The sequence below is a fragment of the Notolabrus celidotus genome, chromosome 16, assembly GCF_009762535.1.
Source record: "Notolabrus celidotus isolate fNotCel1 chromosome 16, fNotCel1.pri, whole genome shotgun sequence".
NCBI lineage: Eukaryota > Metazoa > Chordata > Actinopteri > Labriformes > Labridae > Notolabrus > Notolabrus celidotus.
The window spans coordinates 81880-103381 of record NC_048287.1 but is presented as its reverse complement, the minus strand read 5'-3'; the positions used below and the strand labels follow the sequence as shown (position 1 = coordinate 103381).

General features: G+C 41.5%; 1 protein-coding gene across 3 annotated transcripts in view; it reads right to left on the bottom strand.

Annotated features, from left to right (window-relative positions):
- Positions 1-21502, bottom strand: part of ctdp1 (CTD (carboxy-terminal domain, RNA polymerase II, polypeptide A) phosphatase, subunit 1) — a 140859-nt gene that overhangs the window by 44117 nt on the left and 75240 nt on the right. The window contains exons 12-13 of one of the 3 annotated variants that reach the window (XM_034704477.1): positions 16279-16514; positions 12699-13387 (exon numbers count right to left, since the gene is read on the bottom strand). In XM_034704477.1, coding sequence (XP_034560368.1) covers positions 13372-13387; positions 16279-16514 — 252 coding nt within the window. In that variant the 3' untranslated portion in view covers positions 12699-13371. Of the gene's footprint in view, positions 1-12698; positions 13388-14828; positions 15134-16278; positions 16515-21502 lie in introns of those variants that run through there. The other 2 variants (XM_034704476.1, XM_034704475.1) reach the window with 2 other exon arrangements.

Below are 21502 nucleotides of genomic sequence, written 5' to 3'. Positions count from 1 at the left end.
GCATCTGGCTGAAAGTCTCCAGTTAATAGGGTCGCTGTTTAAACCAAAACACTGGCCAATCTCTGCCACGGCTTTTTGAGTTCAAAAGGATTTTAAAGCCGTGTTGAAACGTCTTTGCTACTCGCGCTTATCTCCTCTCACGTGTTTATTCAGTGAATCCATCTGTGATGAAATATAGCACCATCTAAAACAGACCAGCTGAGACTCTTCATGCTAACAGGCTAACTGTTGTGTTGCTCATAATGATACCTGCCTGTCCGTCTGAATCTATGGTGTCTTCTGTGATGAATGGCATTCCTCTTTGTTTTACTGCCCTCTACTGGTCTGGTGGTGTAGTGCATTTACTTTTTTTTCTCTATACGTCACTGGCCTGATTTGCTCTACCCGGGACTTCAGCCCGCTTTCGAAACGCAGACAACAATGGGGGCACAGGAACCTTTTAGTTCAGGGGAAAGTAGTTCTGGGAGCTAAAAGACCCTGGAACTCTTGGTCGAAATGCACCTATAAAAGTCCAGGCAGAGTTTAAAAATCCAGTGTCACATAGTCTGTAGTTCTTCATCATCTTCAGCAACTTCATCAAATGATGGAAAACTTTAAACTCGACTTATTACAACAGCAACAACATAAGATGTTCATCGAGAAATAAGGTTGAGAATGAGCTAAACGTCCCCGTACTTTCTCCAGAAAGAACTCCTAACGTCTGTCACTCCCGTCCTCGTTAAGAAGAATCCAACAACAAAAAGTCACTCAGTCAGCTGAATCTGATGACGACAGAGTGAACATCTCCAGACACATTCATGGACACATGCCATTGTTATTATCTCTGAAGTTAAAGTAAAGCTAAAGTTGGGAGTAAATCCTCCAGCCATGCGTTACTTTGCACCAAAAGTTTGTCTCACTAATCCTCAACTGGAAGCAAAGCCTCTGTTTGTTGTTTGGCTCGGCTCTGTAATCAGTCTGCAGTCTCTGCAGCCCTAATGAACTGAGTGTGATGAAATTCATCTGTCTGTGGGACCACTTTGATACATGCAGTTAATGAACCAAATACTTGAACAAAGGTCCACTCTGACAAAGTTCATGTAAACTATGAAAGACGTGAAACGTGGTTAAAATCATTTTATTTTTCAACAAACTGTTACTAAGTATCTGGGCACGGGGGAGGATTTGATTGAAATTACCTCCACTATATGAAGTCTATGTACCAAGCCAGTACTGTTCACTCATTGTGCTGCTCATGGAAACTGTCTTATGGTCATGACAATCAAATAAGAGTACAAGAAGTAGGGCTGGGCAAAATTGAAAATGATGTTATCATGATAAAATATTTCATATCAGTCGTTATCGATAATAATCATGATAAATATCAATTCATTATATCATTTAAATGTAAAGTCCGATTTCTGCTCCTGAGTGAAAGTTGAAGAAAGCAGACAGTTAGTTTGTATCTGGATTTAGTTTTCTGATGAACTTCTTGAATCCATCATTTCTGACGTTGCTAACAGGAAGCAGGTCTTTAATGTAAGATTAGATTTTAGTGAAGTTCAAATTTGCAACTGAATTAGAAAGCTTTCCCAATGGATGAATAAATAAATTAATAATTAAAATAGGAATCCTTTCAGTAAGATATCATGAAACACACCAGCTACACAGCTTTAAGTGTAAACATTTCTTCATCTTTCAATGTGTCAAAAACAGAAAGTCTAGAAGTAGTAGTCTGTCATTAGCTGATTTAAAACATGGAGTTTCCTATTTTACCACAACAAGGAAAAGTAAGTCCCACCCACACGAGAGGAAGAAACAAAACATTTTTTCTTGACAGAGCCTCCTCATAGTCTGCTCGTGAATAAGTGACAATCTCTGACCGCTGCTCTATAGTGGGATGTGTTTTTTAATTTATCAAAGAGCCCGTTTAGTGTTTTAAACACCAGGATGAGAAATCAGAAAAGTGCATAAGAGGAATGAGATATGACATCTGTGTGAAAATGGGATCAGAGTTTCAGAAGCTCATGTTCCTAAACAAAATTATGATATTCAAGGAAGGAAGTGAGAGATTGAAGCTAAAGGCGTTTTTCGACCAGTGGAACTTTACCCCTGAACTACGTGCGTATCCATCGGTGGACCCAGGGTCTACATTTAATTCAGGGGTAGATAATCTCATGTCTGATTGGTAGATTAACCTCAGTGTTTTTATTCCTCCCTCCGTCCACAACAACAACACACACATCTGTGATTCTCTTGATTTCTCTTTCTTTCATTAGTTTTTATTTGTTCTATCTTTTTTGTATGTGTGTGTACTTTTCAAAAGAAGAAGCTGTGATTCTCTTGATTTAGCAGCTTGTAACAGTAGTCTTCTCTCAGTACACCATGAATGCGTCTCTCCCGGTGTTACGGTTTTAAAAGTGACCCTGTAAACTGGAGACCTTCAGCTGAACGTGTCAGTGTTTGTGGAGTTTACACAGCTGTTGAAACACAGAGGGAGTTCCTGGGAATGCAAACTAGTTTAGTTTTTATTAAGATTTCAAAATATCCTCATCAGATATTTAATGATCGTCTAAAGACGTTTATGAGGGATGCATCCGGATGAAAGTCTCCAGTTAACAGGGTCGCTGTTTAAACCAAAACACCAGCCAATCTCTGCCACGACTTTTTGAGTTCGAAAGGATTTTAAAGGCGTGTTGAAACGTCTTTGCTACTCGCGCTTATCTCCTCTCACGTGTTGATTCAGTGAATCCATCTGTGATGAAATATAGCACCATCTAAAACAGACCAGCTGAGTCTCTTCATGCTAACAGGCTAAAGGCTGATTTATACTTGTGCGTCAATCGACGACGTAGGACATCGGCTGCTCATCAGCTGTGTATTTCACCCCCCCCCCCCCCCCTCATTCTTCATGTAATCATGTCTGTATGATAAACAACAACATGTATCAGCTGTAGATTAACAGAACACGCTCTGAATCTCTGTGGAAAAGTAAACAGAGATAGTAGCGGGGCTGGAAGCAGGTGACTGGCTATCAGAGAGACCACACTGCTCTCAAGCGTTTCGGCGGACAATTGCTGCGGGACACGGACACAACTACGCACAAGTATGTGGTGCTCATGTCCGTGTCAGCCCCTGCTGCGTAGGGAAGAAGCAGAAGTAAAAAATCTGCCTTAACGGTTGTGTTGCTCATAATGATACCTGCCTGTCCGTCTGCTTCTATGGTGTCTTCTGTAATGAATGGCATTCCTCTTTGTTTTACTGCCCTCTACTGGTCTGGTGGTGTAGTGCATTTCCTTTTTTTTCTCCATACGTCACTGGCCTGATTTGCACAATCTACCCGGGACTTCAGCCCGCGGTCGAAACGCAGACAACAATGGGGGCACAGGAACCTTTTAGTTCTGGGGGCTAAAAGACCACACACACACACACACACACACACACACACACACACACACACACACACACACACACACACACACACACACACACACACACACACACACACACACACACACACACACACACACACACACACACACACACACACACACAGAGGGTTTGAAAGAATGCTTCAGATGAGGGAATAAAACTGTAATTAACTGTTATTAACTTATTAAGCAAGACGAAGGAGAAGACAAGCAGGGCATGAGAGGAAGACTTTCACAAACCCCAAAGTGAAGGGATAAAATTAGATGCTGACTTCATTAAAAGGCCTACATACGCCTTGTAAGATTCACCACTCAATGTTGTAGTTCCTACGACGGAGCAATATCATTTATTCATGCAGCTCGTAGTTCTTTAAGGACAACTTCATTTGAGATGCCTTCTACTGAAAGAGAGAGCCACATTTGGAAGACCAGAATTCAGCCTGATTGCTTGATGAGCAAAACACATGATAAGACACAGGTAAGGAAGGAATCTCTTTCTGAAACGTCTGTAGAAAAAGAGGCGAAAAATACATTAATGATAAAAATGTATTTTAAAAAAAGTAAACAACCCATGGAGCTGTGTCTGCTCTGTCTCATCTCAATGTCTCAAGTTTCATCAGATGGTTAGAGATGAGGATTCAAGGACCTTTAACATTCATCCTCTCACTTCCTTGTTACCTCTTAAAGCAGTCAGAGCTTTGGGTGCCACTGTTCATCAGAAACCCTTCTCATTAATCCAGTTAATGACTTTTAACAAGTCTACATATGAGCTGAAAGACCAACCTGCAGACTGATCCTCCTTGCCAAGCTACAGAGATGCATTAGGCTTGAATAAAAGCACTGATTGTGAAGGTGCGCAGACAGAAACAAAACACAGACGGGAAGTTAAGGCTGTCGGGGTTAAGCCAGTTCAAGGCTGTTTTTGATTGAACAAGGACAGCGTATTCTCCTCTTTGCTGAGCAGCTAATTAGAGGAGACAGTAATGGAGGGAGGGATGCTCTAAACATGTTGGGAACAACTCCGCGCTGTGTCATACTCTATTCCCAAATGTGCTCATTTTCTCTCTATGCCAGTCAAGCCAGTGATGCTCTACTCTCTTCACTTACAGAGCTGACCCTGAACGAGTCAGCTTTGTTTTCCTCAAGTGTTTGTGCCAGTGAAGCGCTGAGTTCACAACCAGCGCCATCACAGCGCAAAAAGACTGTTGACAGACACTTGATGAAGAAGGTTTCCGTAAACACATTCTTGCACACTACAAGATGAGGAATGAAAAGTTTCTTATAAAACAAACAATGATGCAGAAATCGTGTTTCAAGATCAGACCTCAAAGCCACATGCTGGAGGAGTTCTGCCTGTGGCTTTCACCATGGTGCAGTCGGAACAATGTTTGGATTCTCTTATGTTTTTTATTTGACGATCACACACACACACACACACACACACACACACACACACACACACACACACACACACACACACACACACACACACACACACACACACACACACACACACACACACACACACACACACACACTCCGTTTTGTGTGGCAAAATCACTGTAACTGCCGCAAATTTTTTCTTCTTCTTTTGCCATTTAATGCAGTTAGCGTTCTTCTTTTTTTGTTACTTAATGCAGTTAGCAAACAGTTTTAAGACACTGTAGCCACCGTCTGGCGGGAATACCGTATAATAACCAGGCAATGGGATGAAAAACTGTACTTTTAAAATGAGAACATTTTCAAAGTTACTCTTCCATTTTTACAAAGGGAAATCATTGCCCATCCCTACCAAGTGATGCACTGAATGTGAAAAGAGGCAGAAAACATAATGTGCAACATGAAATCATTCAAAGGTAGAGTCTTGCTAACCCAAATCATGAATATCAAAAAGAAAGCATATCTATTAAGTGAAAAGAGTTTCACAGCACGAGGAAATGTTGGTAAACGTTCACAATTACTGTCTTAAGGTGCATTTGGACCAAGAGTTCCATGCCATTCATCACAAATGACACCATAGAAGCAGACGGACAGGCAGGTATCATTATGAGCAACACAACAGTTAGCCTGTTAGCATGAAGAGACTCAGCTGGCTCTGTTTTAGATGGTGCTATATTTCATCACAGATGGATTCACTGAATCAACACGTGAGAGGAGATAAGCGTGAGTAGCAAAGACGTTTCAACACGCCTTTAAAATCCTTTTGAACTCAAAAAGCCGTGGCAGAGATTGGCCGGTGTTTTGGTTTAAACAGCGACCCTGTTAACTGGAGACTTTCAGCCGGATGCATCCCTCATAAACGTCTTTAGACGATCATTAAATATCTGATGAGGATATTTTGAAATCTTAATAAAATCTAAACTAGTTTGCATTCCCAGGAACCCCCTCTGTGTTTCAACAGCTGTGTCAACTCCACAAACACTGACACGTTCAAATGATGGTCTCCAGTTTACAGGGTCCCTTTTAAAACCGTAACACCGGGAGAGCTAAATTTAGACCCTGGGTCCACCGGTCGAAAAACGCACGGAAGTTCCAGAGTAAAGTCTGTAGTTCTAGGGTAAAGTTCCTCTGGTCGAAAAATGCCTCTAAAATGTGATCATATTTGATGAAGCTCATTATTTCATGTTGTTCAGAGCAGCCACTCTGCTAACTGTCTGTAAACCAGACGTTTATTTTCTTGAACTTTGCGCTAAGGGTGTAAATATATCTTCATGATCTCAGAGACAATAAAACAGAGAGAGACCATAAAAGACATTATCACTTAAATGCAGTTGGTTATCTTAATGAATCCTAAATGTACTCAAGATAATTTGAGTGGATGTGGACGTGGTTTGATTCCCCGTTTGTAGATGGATCAAAGCAGAATGCATGAAAAGAGAAGAGCGAGGAGAAATGTTGCTTCTACTTTTGACAGAAACATGAAAGAAAGACGGACACAGATAGTGATTGATGGCATGAACAAAACAGTTCCTTAGCAACAGATGTACGTCTCTTTTGTGCCAAATGCTGACTGACTGAATGTCAACTATTAAACCAGGTCCTGAGGGACTGGAGGTCCCACAGAGTCTAAATCAAGAAGAGGCTGTAAGCATTCTTTTCACAGATCTGAAATAGCCTCTAATGCAACACTGGGCAACAATCCAGTCAGAGTCCTCCTCTCAGTCAGACGGGAACATTACGCTTAGAGTCCAGCAGACAGAGGTGGTGTTAGTACACAGAACGGGCCTGTGTTTATCTTAGCAGAGAGTAAAGCATACTTCTTCTTTCCACTGTGAGAAGACTCCTGTGAGCTAACACTGGAGTCAGAAATACAGAATATTACTTATTCATAATCGATACATGGTGTTTTATTTTGTGAATGTGTTTTGAGGTCTATTTAACGTCTAATCTTTGCAACTTAACCAACTTGTATGTCATACCCTATGCACCTGGATTGCATTTATAATAAAGTTTATGAGTTTATGATGTGTCGTTCTGCCCATCTCCTGTGTTTCCTTTATTTGACTGTCTTCTATAAATATCACAATAATTATATCATCCTTTTTTTTATGATGATTGTGAGGTGAAATCTGGAGTCCTTACAGCCCCATGGACAATGTCTTGGTTCTGCTTCTTAGCTTCAACTTTGACCCTGTTTTTCTCACCTTCATAGAGAGCTATAGGGGCCGGTCTTGAGGGAGTATAATAATGGGCATACACAAACATTCACCTACCTGCAGTGATGCCTATTCATTATTTCACTTCACAACAGAGCTCTGTATACCATTACCCCTCGGTCTAAGGTCCCTGTATGGGGGTTGTGCTATTAATGAAAGAAATCGGTTCCTCTATGGAGAGAACCTCTTGGTTCAAAACAGATTACATAACTGCTGAAGATTTCCTGCTAGTGGTCCTGCTTTCTGTTAAGGGCATTTGGGCATTTCAAGCCAAAATACTATTCCATAATCATTGGCATCTATTCAACAATTATTTGAATAATAATCAGAAGGAGAATTTATTCAGAGTTTAGACTTTTGCCAACAGGGAGGAGTTTCACTTATACTCTGAGGGGCAGATCTAACAGATATCTTAGATCAGGGTGTAGCTAGGACAGCACTGTGAGTTTTTTAAAATACCAGGAAAAACTTTTATCAAAATTAAGGATTAAAAACTCCTTTCTTTGAGGTGACCAGAGACCAGGTTATCCCAAAAAACAGACCTATCCTTAACGCTGCGAACCATAAATGATGACACAGGAAGAGCTGTCTCCCTGTCCAGATCCCCTTCTCTTTGTGTTTAACTTTTCCAGATGTGTGCAATTAAATGCTTTCTTCATCAGACGAGGACCTATGGACATCGCCAGGAGGAAGGACGATAAAAATGTAATACAATGAATATTTAACAAATGTTGGTTTGCTGTGTTATGTGTTTTAAACTGCTCGTGACAAAGATGCACCTAGACTTAGATGCACACACAGAGACCCTCACACACACAGACGTATCCTTATCTGTCTATCTAAATCAAGTCGTAAATACCTTTCTCTCCCTCACTCCCTGAGGGACAAGTTTTAGACATTTCCAAAATGTATATTAACACGATTTACATGATTTATCATTCTGAAGCTAAGATAATAAGAATATTGAAATTCCCAGAGTTCTATGATGTATAATGACAAAGTTATGAAACATGTTATAATTGTGTTTCTTCCATGTGGTCAACACCGCCATCTAGAAAAGAAGACGCGGTAGATGTTGTATTGTGTCCCTGTGTTATAAGTTCTGTTAGTTATTTTAATATCTCACAAGTTATGAAATCTGCATCCTAAGATAACGATAACCATTAATGAGAACTCATCTTTGACCTTTAGAATAGAATAGAATGCCTTTATTGTCATTGCGTGACTTGCATACAATGAAATTAGGAGCGCAGCTCCGTTGGTGCATACATACCTATATACATAAAACAACAATAGCAGCAAGAGAAACAGTGTTCTGGAAATAAAACCTTTTAAAAAAAAAGAAATGACTGTAAAAATAAATAGTATTAAGTTATAGAGTATTTACAGTGAGTGCACATCGGGTGGGGAGGGGGGGGGGCAGAATATTGCACATTGATTTTATTGCACGGAAGGAAGAGTGCAGTCAGTGTGTTTTATGGTGATCGTTCAGAGCGTTGATGGCTCTAGGGAAAAAGCTGTCTCTGACTCTATTGGTCCTGGTTTTGTGAGACCTGTAGCGCCGTCCTGAGGGCAACAGGTTGATTATGTGATGTCCTGGGTGGGACAAGTCCTTTACAATGTTTGTAGCCCTGCTGAGGTAGCGAGAGCTGGCAATTTTGTCCAGGGAGAGCAGAGAGCAGCCAGTGATCTTCTGTGCCGTGCTGATCACTCTCTGCATAGTTCTCCTGTCTGCTGCTGTGCAGCCAGCATACCACAATGTGATGCAGTACCCCAGAATGCTCTCCACGGTGGCTCTGTAGAAGGCCACAAGAAGCTTCTCCTCCAGATTGTTTCTCCTGAGCACCCTCAGGAAGTGGAGTCGCTGCTGGGCCTTTTTCACACCGCTGTGGTGTTAGCAGACAAGGAGACGTTGTCTGTGATGTGGACGCCTGGGAATTTGAAGGAGTGGACCCTTTCAATGCAGGCCCCATTGATGATCAGTGGAGCCAGGTCCATGCTGCGTTTTCGGAAGTCCATGATGAGTTATTTTGTTTTTGTGGTGTTCAGTGAGAGGTTGTTCACAGAACACCACGCCGAAAGTTTTCCTACTTCATCTCTGTAGGCGGACTCATCTCCGTCAGAGATGAGCCCGACCACGGTGGTATCATCAGCAAATTTGATGATGGAGATGGAGAGATAGGTTGGTGTGCAGTCGTATGTATACAGAGAGTACAGGAGTAGACAAGTACACATCCTTGCGGGGAGCCAGTGTTGAGTGTTATGGTGGGGAAGAGGTGGGGGCCGAGTCTGACAGTTTGTGGGCGGTCAGACAGGAAGTCCTTAATCCAACAGCAGATGGAACAGGAGAGACCGAAGTGGGAGAGCTTGCCAGTTAAAATGTCCGATGGTTCGCGATCAGCCGCTCAAAGCACTTCATGATCACAGGCGTAAGTGCGACAGGCCTGTAATCATTCAGACTGTCGATGGCTGATTTCTTGGGGATGGGAATTATGGTGGCAGATTTCAGGCTGGAAGGAATGATGGACTGGGACAGGGAACAGTTGAAGATAGAGGTGAAAACCCCGGTCATCTGATCCGCACAGGCTTTGAGTACCTTCCCAGGTACTCCGTCCAGGCCTGCAGCTTTTCCTGGGGTTTACAGTTCTCAGTACACGTCTCACTTCGTGTTCCTGAAGTATCAGTGTGCTGCTACAGGAGATGGTTGATGTGGTGTGACTGTGTTTGGTCTTACGGTCTCAAAACGGGCAAAGAAACGGTTTAGTTCCTCGGCCAGAGTGGCGTCACCATTCACAGCCACCTGGTTATTGTCTTTGTACTTGGTGATGTGCTGAATTCCCTGCCACATCTTCCTTGGGTTGTTGTCAGTGAAGTGCTCCTCAATTTTCCTTTTGTAAGCCTCCTTGGCCTCTTTGATGCCTCTTCTCAGGTCCGCTCTGGCCACGCTGTAGAGGGTGTTGTAATAGTTTTTGTTTGTCAGGCAGAGATGGTCCGAACCAGCAAGATGGGGGAGGAGGGTGGCTCCGTATGCATGTTTGATGTTGCAGTAAACATGATCCAGGGTTTTATCCCCTCTGGTGGCACACTTCACGTAATGGACAAATTTTGGCAGAACAGTCTTTAAGCACGCTTTGTTGAAGTCACTGGCAACAATAAAAACTCCATCGGGGTGGGCGAGCTGCTGTTTGTTTATAGTCGCGTGCAGGAGGCTACACTAAAATTTGCATGGTAATTATAATACAAATCCTTTATTCAGATGCTGTGTTAAAGTTGAAATCCTAAGGAGGAGGGAACCTCCTGTGAAGCCTATAAAACTCCAGACGCGAAACCCCCTCGCCCTCTTGTATTCTTGTCACTCTTCCCGGACACTCCTGCGTCTCTCCTTTTGGGAAGCGCCTCTGCCAAGGCCCCCCCTTCTTTTAGGCCTCTCCTAACACTTAGGCCTTTTCTTAATTTTCTTTTGTCCATTTGTGGCAATTCTAATTTTCTAGAAACCTTTTTCCGCTGTGAAACCAAAATCAGCGTTGATAATTTTACTGTAACCAAAGTAACTTCTTTAAGTTTATCTTTTATTCGACTAAAGTCTATTTTTCGTTTTAAGAACGTTTTTCTTATTTCCAGTCTTTTACACTGATGCCACGCACAGCAAAGCAAAGCTTGTCTTTTGGATAAAGACATTATTCTTAGTCTACGAGACTTCTTTTTATATTTTTGACCACGAGTCATCACTCCCACATCTGGAGCAGCAGTCTGTGGACGAGACCACATGACCACTCAACAGAACCAAGACGGATACTCTGGGCCAGCCGATTCAAATCTCCTCTTCACGGCGCCATCTTTCGGTTCTTTGGACGGAAATCCGACGGACACGAAGACAACATGCCGAGAAACTGGAGCAAACTCCTCTGGACCCATCGGAGACTCGCTGACGGTTCTGAATCACAGTAAGACTGTTCCTGAATTTCTGTGGTCGAAGTTGATTTAGGCTTCATTCTCAAAGTCCCATAGTTTTACTTTATTTCCAAATCAGAGATTTAAATTAGTGTCTAAAACTCTGTTTTGAACAACTAACTAAATCGCTATCACCAATAGTAGTCTTCTACTAGCTATCCTTGCTCAGAGTTATATTTGTCTGTTTATCCGTTTGTCTGTTATTCATCTATGTTCATTATCTGCCAGAATCATAATCTATTTTTCATTCTATTTACATTAAACTTCATATATTATAAAGGATTTTGTCTGTATATTCATTTTGAAGCAGGGTGGGCCAATGTGTTTGTAAAGAATTCATAACTTCAGATTTAAATTGTACAAGACTGATTTTTATTTGGTTCAATGGTGTTCAATTTTCATTATCAATCACTGTGATTGATCCCAAGATTTTGACTCTGGGTGGCGCCCCATTGATTTATACGAGGAAAATTATATGAAGTATTAATTTCATTAAAAAAAAAATTTCATTAAAATACATTTGTTGAAATATTGATTTTTTTCATATCTGAATCACCCATACAAACTGCTACAAGGGGTTCCCAAACATTTCAGCCCGCGACCCCAAAAATATAGCTGCCAAAGATTCGTGACCCCCACTGTCCCTCAAAGTGATTTAATGTGGCTTCATTTAGCTGGTCTGCAGAAAATGACACTACCTATTAGGGATGACCACAATTAATCGATTATCGATTAACTGATTGTTAAGAAATTACTCGAAACACACATTTTTGTTATCAATTTTCCGTCACGTGTAACAAACATCACGTGGTCTCATATTACATTCATCTATCATGGAGGTGTTTTAAGTTTAAAGCATGTTTCCATGTGAATCAGCTGTTAAAGGTGTTGCGCACAGCGGAGACGCTCAGCTGGGGGCTGCGGCTGTGCGTCAGTTCTCCACGTGCGCTTTTTAAAAGAGGATCAATACAAAACTGCTGCCAACAACAACACGGACACAAAGGTTGACAGCTTTAAACAGGATATTTCCACCTTTGGATACGAAGGCAAAAGACAGGTGGAAAATTCAGGTACGCTACGTTTACAGAGCAGCAACATCAGAGCCGTCTGGGCTTTTCTCCAGGGGGACTGATTATGACCCGGTTGCGCTCCTGGCTGACACCTGACCGAATACACATGTTTATTTTTCTTAATAAGAACGAGTAGACAGAAAACTGGACACTCTGAGTCTGAAGTACTTTTCTGTTAGTATTATGAGCCTTCACTTTATAAGACTATGTCCGCGGAGAATATTTTAATGAGCCTGATCGTTGATATTCTGCGTGTCAAACATGTACCCGTATTCAATCCCGTCAGTTAGATGCATTTTGTTGTTGTAGAAAATATAATTTAGGGGGAAACAACGTATTTGGCATTGTTTTTGACGTAAGAATAATAATGTTTTTTCTTATCAATTAATCGATAATTGATCGTTAGCATTTCCAAAAATCGATCACGGAAAATACTTAAAATGTACATCCCTACTACCTATATATATATACTGTATATGAGCATGTGTCTGTGTTTCCTGTGCCGCTATGAATGAACCTGCTGCTACTGATCCTTTTGATAATTAACTGTTCACTGACCCTAAACTTAGGAGTCATCTGGCAACAAAGAAAGGCAGAAAACTCATTACATTTTCTATTTTCACGGTTTTATTAAAAATGATGTCATCCACAGGAGTTACGTAGTTATGTATTTAAATTAAATGTGTGAACTTATGTTTGTTTATTATGTGTATTACTATGATGTGTGTGGGGACTACTGTTGCAAACCAAATTGCCCCTCGGGGACTAAAACATTTTCCAAATCCAAATCCAAATCTGTGAGTACTTTAGTTTTAAACAGTAAGTATATAGTATCAGGAAATATCAAACTTCGTTATTTTTTCAAACATCAGACAGCCCTAGGAACACAATGCAGAATAGTTTTTTCCCCACCATCAGCCCTCTGTGTACAAAAAGGAGCATCCTCACTGTGTCCTCCCAGGAGGAGTTGATGGGGCATCACAGAGTAGAGGCTTAGTTACTTGTGTTTCTTGGTGGAAGGATCCCAACCCCCACCTGCCAATTTGAACTCATTGTGGTATTCCAAATCAAACTCAAACTCTTTTCTCTTTCTTCTCTTCACCACCACTGCATGAACCGGAGTCGGATTCCCGAGGTTTCCAACAACAGCTCAACAACACAGCGGACAGTGATTTCAGGCTTGACTCATTAGCAGTAACAGAAGGTGCCTGGTGACAGACAGACTGATGGGTCCCAAGGAGTGCGGCGAGGAAGAAAATCACCACTCTGCTGCCTGCTGAGCCCTCAGTAGCCATGGATACTGGGCCACAACCAGATCATGTAGAAAAAAACAGGACAGTTTTCTTAACGTATGACTGGTGAGGGAAAAACAAGAACAGGGCATCATCTTTTTAAAGTTCTGACAACCACAGCAGTGAGGCTGAGCACACACATCCAGACAGAAAGAGAGGCAGGACTCCAACATTAGAGCTCACAGCACAGTCCAGACCCACCAAAGAGTCTTAGGATCTTAAACTTGAGGTGTTTCTAAGCATACATTTGAACCAGGACTACAAGTCGGTTAGACAAACTACTAATATTCTAATTTTTCTGGGCTTGAAATGCAGGTTATATGTTGTGTCTAAGCTGTAGCACAGCCACTGGCCACTAATCGGGCTCAAGCATAATTGAAGAATATCTTCAGGTGCTTTTCAGACAGTACTTCTCTTTAAAGAACTAAATGGGTGGCCCCATTATTGTCTGCGTTTCGAGGCCTGAAGTCCGGTGGAGGTTGCGCAAATCAGGCCAGTGACGTATGGAGATAAAAAAAGAAAGAAACTGCACTTCCCCACCAGACCAGTAGAGGGCAGTAAGACAGAGACGAGGGCCATTCAACAAAAAATGACACCATAGATCAGACGGACTGGCCGGCATCCTCATGTGTGACGCTACAGTTAGCCTGTTAGCATGAAGGAGATTAAAGCTCCAAAGACAAATTGGATTCAGAGCCAAATGCTCGACTTAAAGCAATAGAAGCGATTTCAAAGCCATAGCAGGGATCGACCGGTGTTCCAGTTTAAAAAGTGACCCTGTTAACTGGAGACTCACAGCCGGATGCATCCCTCACAAACGTCTTTAGACGATCATTAAATATCTGATGAGGGTGTTTGAATTTTTTTTAAATTTGAATAAAAACTAAACTAGGATGCATCCCCAAGGAATCCTGTGTTTCAAAAGCTGTTGTAAAGTCCACAGGTTCCACTAGATGCCACCTTCATTGTTGTTAGAAGTTAAGATGTATGAAAAGTAAAAATCGATCATTTCTGAGCTGCATTCAAACACTCAGATGTTTTGGTGACTGCGGTAATTGCGGCGTGATAACTACCAGTAGTTTGTCGGGTTGGTCTAAGCTGCGCGATCAGTACTTAGGTTCATGTTTTCGTTTTAGTGACAAACACACATCCATCTGTATTCCCCTTCTCTTCAGAGTAACATTTCTGCATTACAGTGCGTATTCAAGAACACAAAGCAGACAGCCCTGATTAAAACTGTTCCCTGTGGGGCCACTTGGGGTGTCAGGTGTGCCATATTCAAGTTCATAACAGACCGCTGTTACAAACAGAACAGATAACAGGAGACTGAAGAGGGTTTGAAGTTCCTTGCCAAGATTTGAGTCAAAGACTGAGGTAAAGATGAGCTCATGCATCAGAACAGCTCCAGGGGACACAGGCGATTCAGTAATATTGTATCACACTGTAGTCTGTTGTCTCAGGTTCATTTAATGCATACATGGAGAGAGTTGTTCCTGAATGCTGGAACAAGATGCACAATTTCCTGATTTAAGATTTACAGATACGACAAACAAAGGATGAACAGGAGATGAATAAACCATCCGTAAGAAGAGACTGGATCCACGAGTCTGTCTGAACTGGCTCCTGTCCTTCAGTCATAAGAGACTCATCAGAAATCTTCAGCTGCCTGCTGTCTGTTTGAAATCTGTCTCCACAGCAACAGAGCAGACTGTCTGGCCTCAGCATGTCCGCACTGATTGAGTGGTGAGTTATGACTATAGTTAGAGGAGAAGTAGGACCTGAGAACAACATCTCTAAATGGACAGTTCTGTCCAAGTTATGTATTCTGTTTGCCTGGAGGTGGTTAAACGAGACAGCGAGATGAGACAGAGAGACAGAGAGACAGAGAGACTGAGGAGAGAGGTGCATGTAGACAACAAGCTTACATTTTTACAGCTGTTCTCATCTTAAACTCAAAGTACAAATCAAATATGAGCCAAATTATTTTATTTTGATGCTAGATTTGAAAACTTTAGTTCTTTTTAAACTTAGGGATGTATCCGCCCACTTTGAGATATTGTTAGAACAAGTGTTTTGATACCGTCGTGAACCCGTGATGGTATGAAATGATGGGTCTTCAGTGGAAGTGATGGCAAAAGCAGACACATTCAGAAATAAGCTCGGGTCAGTTAAAAAAGCGGAAGTCCTCATGAGAGGAGGATCTCTTCTGACATAATCCAGAATTTTTTGTGGGTATCACTGTCTTATTACGGTGTCTAGAGCAGCACAGTACGGGCTTTCCTTGGTTGCGTCCATTCTGAAATTTACTTCCTGACCCTCATTTGAATTCCACACGTCACGGGCATCACGTGATTGCAAACAACCTATCATGTCGCAGGGTGAGAGGAAGATGTGAGGGAAAAATACAACCAGGTCAAACAACTCTACAGGAAGTGTTTTCTTCCTGCTGATTCTACAGCATGGACTCTATGAAGGAACAAAGTTTAGATGTTTTCATGTTCTGGAAGTGAAGTGTGTGATACGACCATTAACTCTGGATTCATGTGATGTTTTCATCTCTGCGGCAACATGGAAATAATCAATCTTACCATGCCGGGGGCGCCAGGAACAATATTACCTTGTTCATTAACACAGAACTACTTATTTCAATCAACGCTTGAATTAAACCGACAACCTCTGCCGGAAAAAGTTGAAGTACCCTCTGGCTCCACTCGCTTACTGTGCCTGTAGTTCTGACTTTTAACTTCTCCTCTAGAATCAAAGCTTGTTAGTAGTTAGACTGAGAGTTGAGATAGAGAGAGAGGGGGGAAGAAGAGCCACAGATGCAGCAGTGAAGGCAACAAAAACAGGAAGACCCTACCAAAGAGAAAAGATTTTTTAATGAAGGTCTAAGTCTCACCTTGGGACACTGTCCTGCAGTCTGGCGGGAAACTCAGTCTTCATTTCCTGGTCCACGCCCGGTACCTCAGGACCTGGGCCTCCTCCTGCTATCTGCCCGGCTTCTGGCTGCTGCTGCTGCTGCTGCTGCTGCTGCTGCTGCCGCTCCTCCTCTTCATCCACCCCCTCAGTGCTGGTCTTCTCCTTCCCTCTGCCCTCACTCTCGTTGTCGCTCTCCTCCCCTAAGATGTCGTCCACCTGTTTTTTAAAAGAAGGAGCTCAGTGAGATGTTGTTGAATGTAATTGTTCAAAGCTTAAGACAGGACTTGTCATCACAACATTTCATACAACACACAAATACACAACAGGGGGATTCCTCTCTTTTCTTTCAACATTTCTTGTCACTGAGAATAACCGAGCACTCTCAAGCTCCCCTCAAGCGCAGATTAGATTAATTATGTTATCTCCATCCATCCATTGAATACTGAATACTTTTGTTCTGTCATGATTTAGTAACCATCACCACACGAGTAAAACAGCTTACTTTAAGTGTATAATATGAAACAACATGCATCCACTTAATCCATTTTATAAAAACTAGAAACTTTGAACTGATTGAATCATGTCTGCTTTAAGTGTTGCACAGGGAAATTATGAGTATGAGCCCATTCCCTTAATGCACTGTAGAATTCCAATTATGCATTTAATTATATCTGGAAAATGGTTTTCCTTTCAGAAATAATTGGGCTGCTTGCTGGACTGTAATCTCAGAAGGTAATTAGGAGTGTCATTTAAGCAACGAGAGCCTGGAAGTCATTTTTTTTCTTATATAGTGAAGTAACGCAAGAATAACTCAATATTAGGGGTTGCTCTTGATATTAGCACTGAGCATCAACATGTTTGACATGGATCTCTCTCTATTTAGGGAAATGCTCACAGTGTATTTCAGGCCAGGGTTTGAACACCAAGCTCTTCAACCTGCTCAGTGATTACAGAGCTATAGCCAGAGGCTGGTTAGCCTAGCATGATGAGAAAACTGCAAACCTGGCTCTCTGGCCTGAAACCTGTGGTCTCATAAATGGACTTGTTAATTAAACTTTCTGTGTGTGTGTGTGTGTGTGTGTGTGTGTGTGTGTGTGTTTCAGATTCCTTAAACAAATTATTAAATATTCACAAGTCAGTCCAAAGGCTGGTTCATAATTCTGCGTCTCCCCTACGCAGCAGGGGCTGACGCGGACATGAGCACCACATACTTGTGCGTCGATGTGTCCGTCTCACGCAACAATTCTCCTCCGAAACGCTTGAGAGCAGTGTAGTCTCTGATAGCCGGTCGCCTGCTTCCGGGCCTGATACTATCTCTGTTTACTTTTCCACAGAGATTCAGAGCGTGTTCTGTTAATCTACAGCTGATACATGTTGCTGTTTATCATACAGACATGATTACATGAAGAATAGAGAGGAGGAGATGAAATACACGGCCAATGTGCGGCCGATGAGCGGGGATCCTGGAAGTGCTGTAACTGCTGGAAATTCAATGCTTCAGGGCGTAGGCCTCTGCGTAGGTACAGGAGCTACGCGGACCTCCAGCATAGGCTACGCCGTCAATTCGACCCAGAAAAAAAAATTCAGGTTTAAAAGGTTATGATGGACTTACGTCCGGCTAGCAGGGTCCTGTTTTAAGATTAAGTGCAAAGCAAAAAGACTTTAGGCTGTATTTTTAGATGATGTCAAATGTTTTGGCTAACATTGCTAATCAAAGATCAGGTATTAAAAGTTGTGATGTATTGAAACACATTTTTGTATTTGACTTAAGCAGTGACATAAAAATAGTTGTGTTTAGTACTGGGCGATAATTCCATAACGATAATTATCGTGATATAATTTTGCTCAATATAAATATGACAAATGTTCGGTAAAAATTTGATATAAATAAACATGTAATTACACCCCCCAGCCACTTAAAATCGAGGGGGCTCTAAAGAACCCGTAAACGCTAGTTGCCACCCAACATTAGACAGAAGAAGAAGACTGCATTGAGCAGCCAATCAGGTTGCAAGGTTAGAGGTAGGCGGGGCTTAAAGATGTTTGGAGCAGAATGTAAACACAGCTGAAACGAGCGACAGTGACTGAAGAAAACTGAAAACCTAGCAGCTCAAAGCAGAGTTGTTAGTCTGACACTGAGTCGACTCTGTGTTAACTATTAACTTCATACACTTCATTAAATATACTTTCAGGATGTGGGTAAAGGAAGAGCACAGAGACAACTTCTGCTGTGAACACGTTTAATGTCCACCGTGACTGTAGGACAACTGAACACTGAATAACCGTGATGCATTCACTGCACTGTGGGAAACAACATCCCTCTGCCTGTAACCCTTAGTAATCTTAAAGGGGAGAGCACAACTCATAAACTGATACACAGAATACAGTTTGATATTTCTTTGATGTAAATTTAAATCAAATTCTGAAAATAACCTCAACCTGAGAAAAATAAGAATCTACAAACTAAAACTTCACAAAAATCTCATCTTACATTAAAGACCTGCTTTCTGTTAACACCGTCAGAAATGATGGATTCAAGAAGCTGATCAGAAAACGAAATCCAGATACAAACTAACAAACTGTCTGGTTTATTAAACTTTCACTCAGGAGCACAAATCTAACCTTACATTTAAATGATATAATGATTTGATATTTATCGTGATAATTATCTATATCGACTGATATGAAATATTTTATCCTGATAACATCATTTTCAATATTGCCCAGCTCTAATTGAAACACATTTTTGTATTTGAAATAAGCAGTGACATAAACATAGTTGTGATGGATTAACAAAATGAACAAATGTAGATTTTGATCCCTCCTTCCTTGTGGAAGAACGTGTAAGGCCAGGTAACAAGCTCGTCCAATAACATTTCCGAACACCACCACGTTAATGTTATTTTGTTCTCCTGAGAGCAAACTGCAGCTATCACTGGCTCATCACTCTCCATGGGTAGCATGTCATCTACTCTTCCTTCAGGTTACCGTTAATTGATCCGACAATCATTAGATCAATGGAGAAAATCTAAGGGGTATCTAGCTACAGTAAAAATGCAGCATGTAGTCCATTGTCAATGTAGTAATGTCAATGTGTAACCAAGGGAAAAACAGGATGCAGGGGGACTATCTCTTCGGGAAGGAGCCCGGTCAATACTTATAATGATAACGACCATCAGTGCTGGTCTTACTCTGGTTCAGTGTGCTTATTTTTATCTGAATAACCATGGAGGCGACCAGAAAAACACATGGCAGGACTAAAATCAGAGACTTCTTTACTTCACCTGCAGCTTCAGCACTGACAGTTCATGCTAGTTCTTGTGCACCCCATCAACAGTCTTTACGTCCTTACTAAGAATGTATAACAAGTCTCATCGAGTCTTTATCAGGGAATGTGTGTGCCGATGGAGAAACTAGCTATTCAGACTAAAGCGTTTTTTGAACCAGGCTGTAAACATGTTTATTTCTGCTGTAAAGATTGTCTTCTTTGAATGGGTGTGTATGTGGTTTCTGGTGTTTCTGCAGCCAGCCTCAAGTTGACACTTGATGAACTGCAGTGTTTAACACTTCAGTATTGGCTTCAAATTTTAAGACCAGAGGTTGCCGCTTGATCACAAAATGCCAACCTTAGGACGCACCTTAGACCTGGGACCTGAGCAACATAATGACCCTGTGGTGGCTTAACTACGGTGTGCTGAAAGGGACAAATAGCACATGAGAAAAAAAAATATATATATTTTTTTTTTACTTTAATTGCATCCAGATGAACGCCTTAGTGCTGACCCCCAATTTATACAGAATGTGCTGTGTTGTGCTACGGCTGCACAACGCACTGCGCTACACACTGCGCAGCAAATATGTTCCCATTCTAGTAGACGCTCATGTTCAAACAAGGAGCGCCACGGCGCGTCTCAGCTCTTTCTCAGGAGCATGCCGCTCCGCCAGAGATACGCCTTAGGTCTATTTTTGACGGAGCCCGTGCCCAGCACGCGTCAATCTGCACAGAAAAGAACAACCTGATTTATGTACCCTGTTGTACCCTACAGCTGAAGTGAGTATGTTTTTATTTATTTTGAATTGAATTAATTTATTTTTGTTTTTGTTTGTTTGTGTGTGTAGATATATATATCTATACACAATTACTTTATATATAACTATTTATTTTTGGTTATTTTTTGTCTTGTGTAATTTGTTTAAAGTCGTGACCACATGTTTGATGCCAGTTGTTGGCAATACTACATTTTGTTGTAAAAGAAAATGTGAAAATGTACAAAAAAAAAAAGAAAAAAGACCGACCTGGACAGGAAGTTAGGCACGAGGATCGCATGCAACATCCGCAAATTTCAAAATAAAACATCATATACGGACTCACGACTGTTTAAAGATCGTATAAATCAGAAATACTCATCGATTATGGATGTAAGCTACAAACAGCCACATATCAGTGATTCAGGTCGACTACAACAGGACTTTAAGATGATCACTGTGCCAGAAAGTAACAGGACTTTAAGATGATCACTGTGTCAGAAGGTAACAGGACTTTAACATGATCACTGTCAGAAGGTAACAGGACTTTAAGATGATCACTGTGTCAGAAGGTAACAGGACTTTAAGATGATCACTGTCAGAAGGTAACAGGACTTTAACATGATCACTGTGTCAGAAGGTAACAGGACTTTAACATGATCACTGTGTCAGAAGGTAACAGGACTTTAAGATGATCACTGTCAGAAGGTAACAGGACTTTAAGATGATCACTGTGTCAGAAGGTAACAGGACTTTAAGATGATCACTGTGTCAGAAGGTAACAGGACAACAAAGTAGAGCAGAATTATTCATATTAAACTCATCTAAACCTGCAAAACGAAACTTTACAGTTATGCAGGATACTCAGTGATGATTAAAGCACAAAGTAATGGAATACTATCCAAATGACCACAGAAAGGCTCTGTAACCTGTTGTTTGTATATGGTTCTCTCTGTGCTGGACCCAGCTGATCCTGGCTGCTCTGAGCTGTGCTACACTTTAAGCACGCATCCTGTGTAGGAGGGTGCGTGCACATGTGGATGAGGTGTGAATTATGGTTTAGCATTTTGCAATGATCCAAAAAGCCAAAAATTCCAAAAACAGCTCACAATAAGATCTGCAGCAACCAGCAGGACATTAATTCAAAAACAGCAGTATGAGAAGGTTCAAGTGAAACA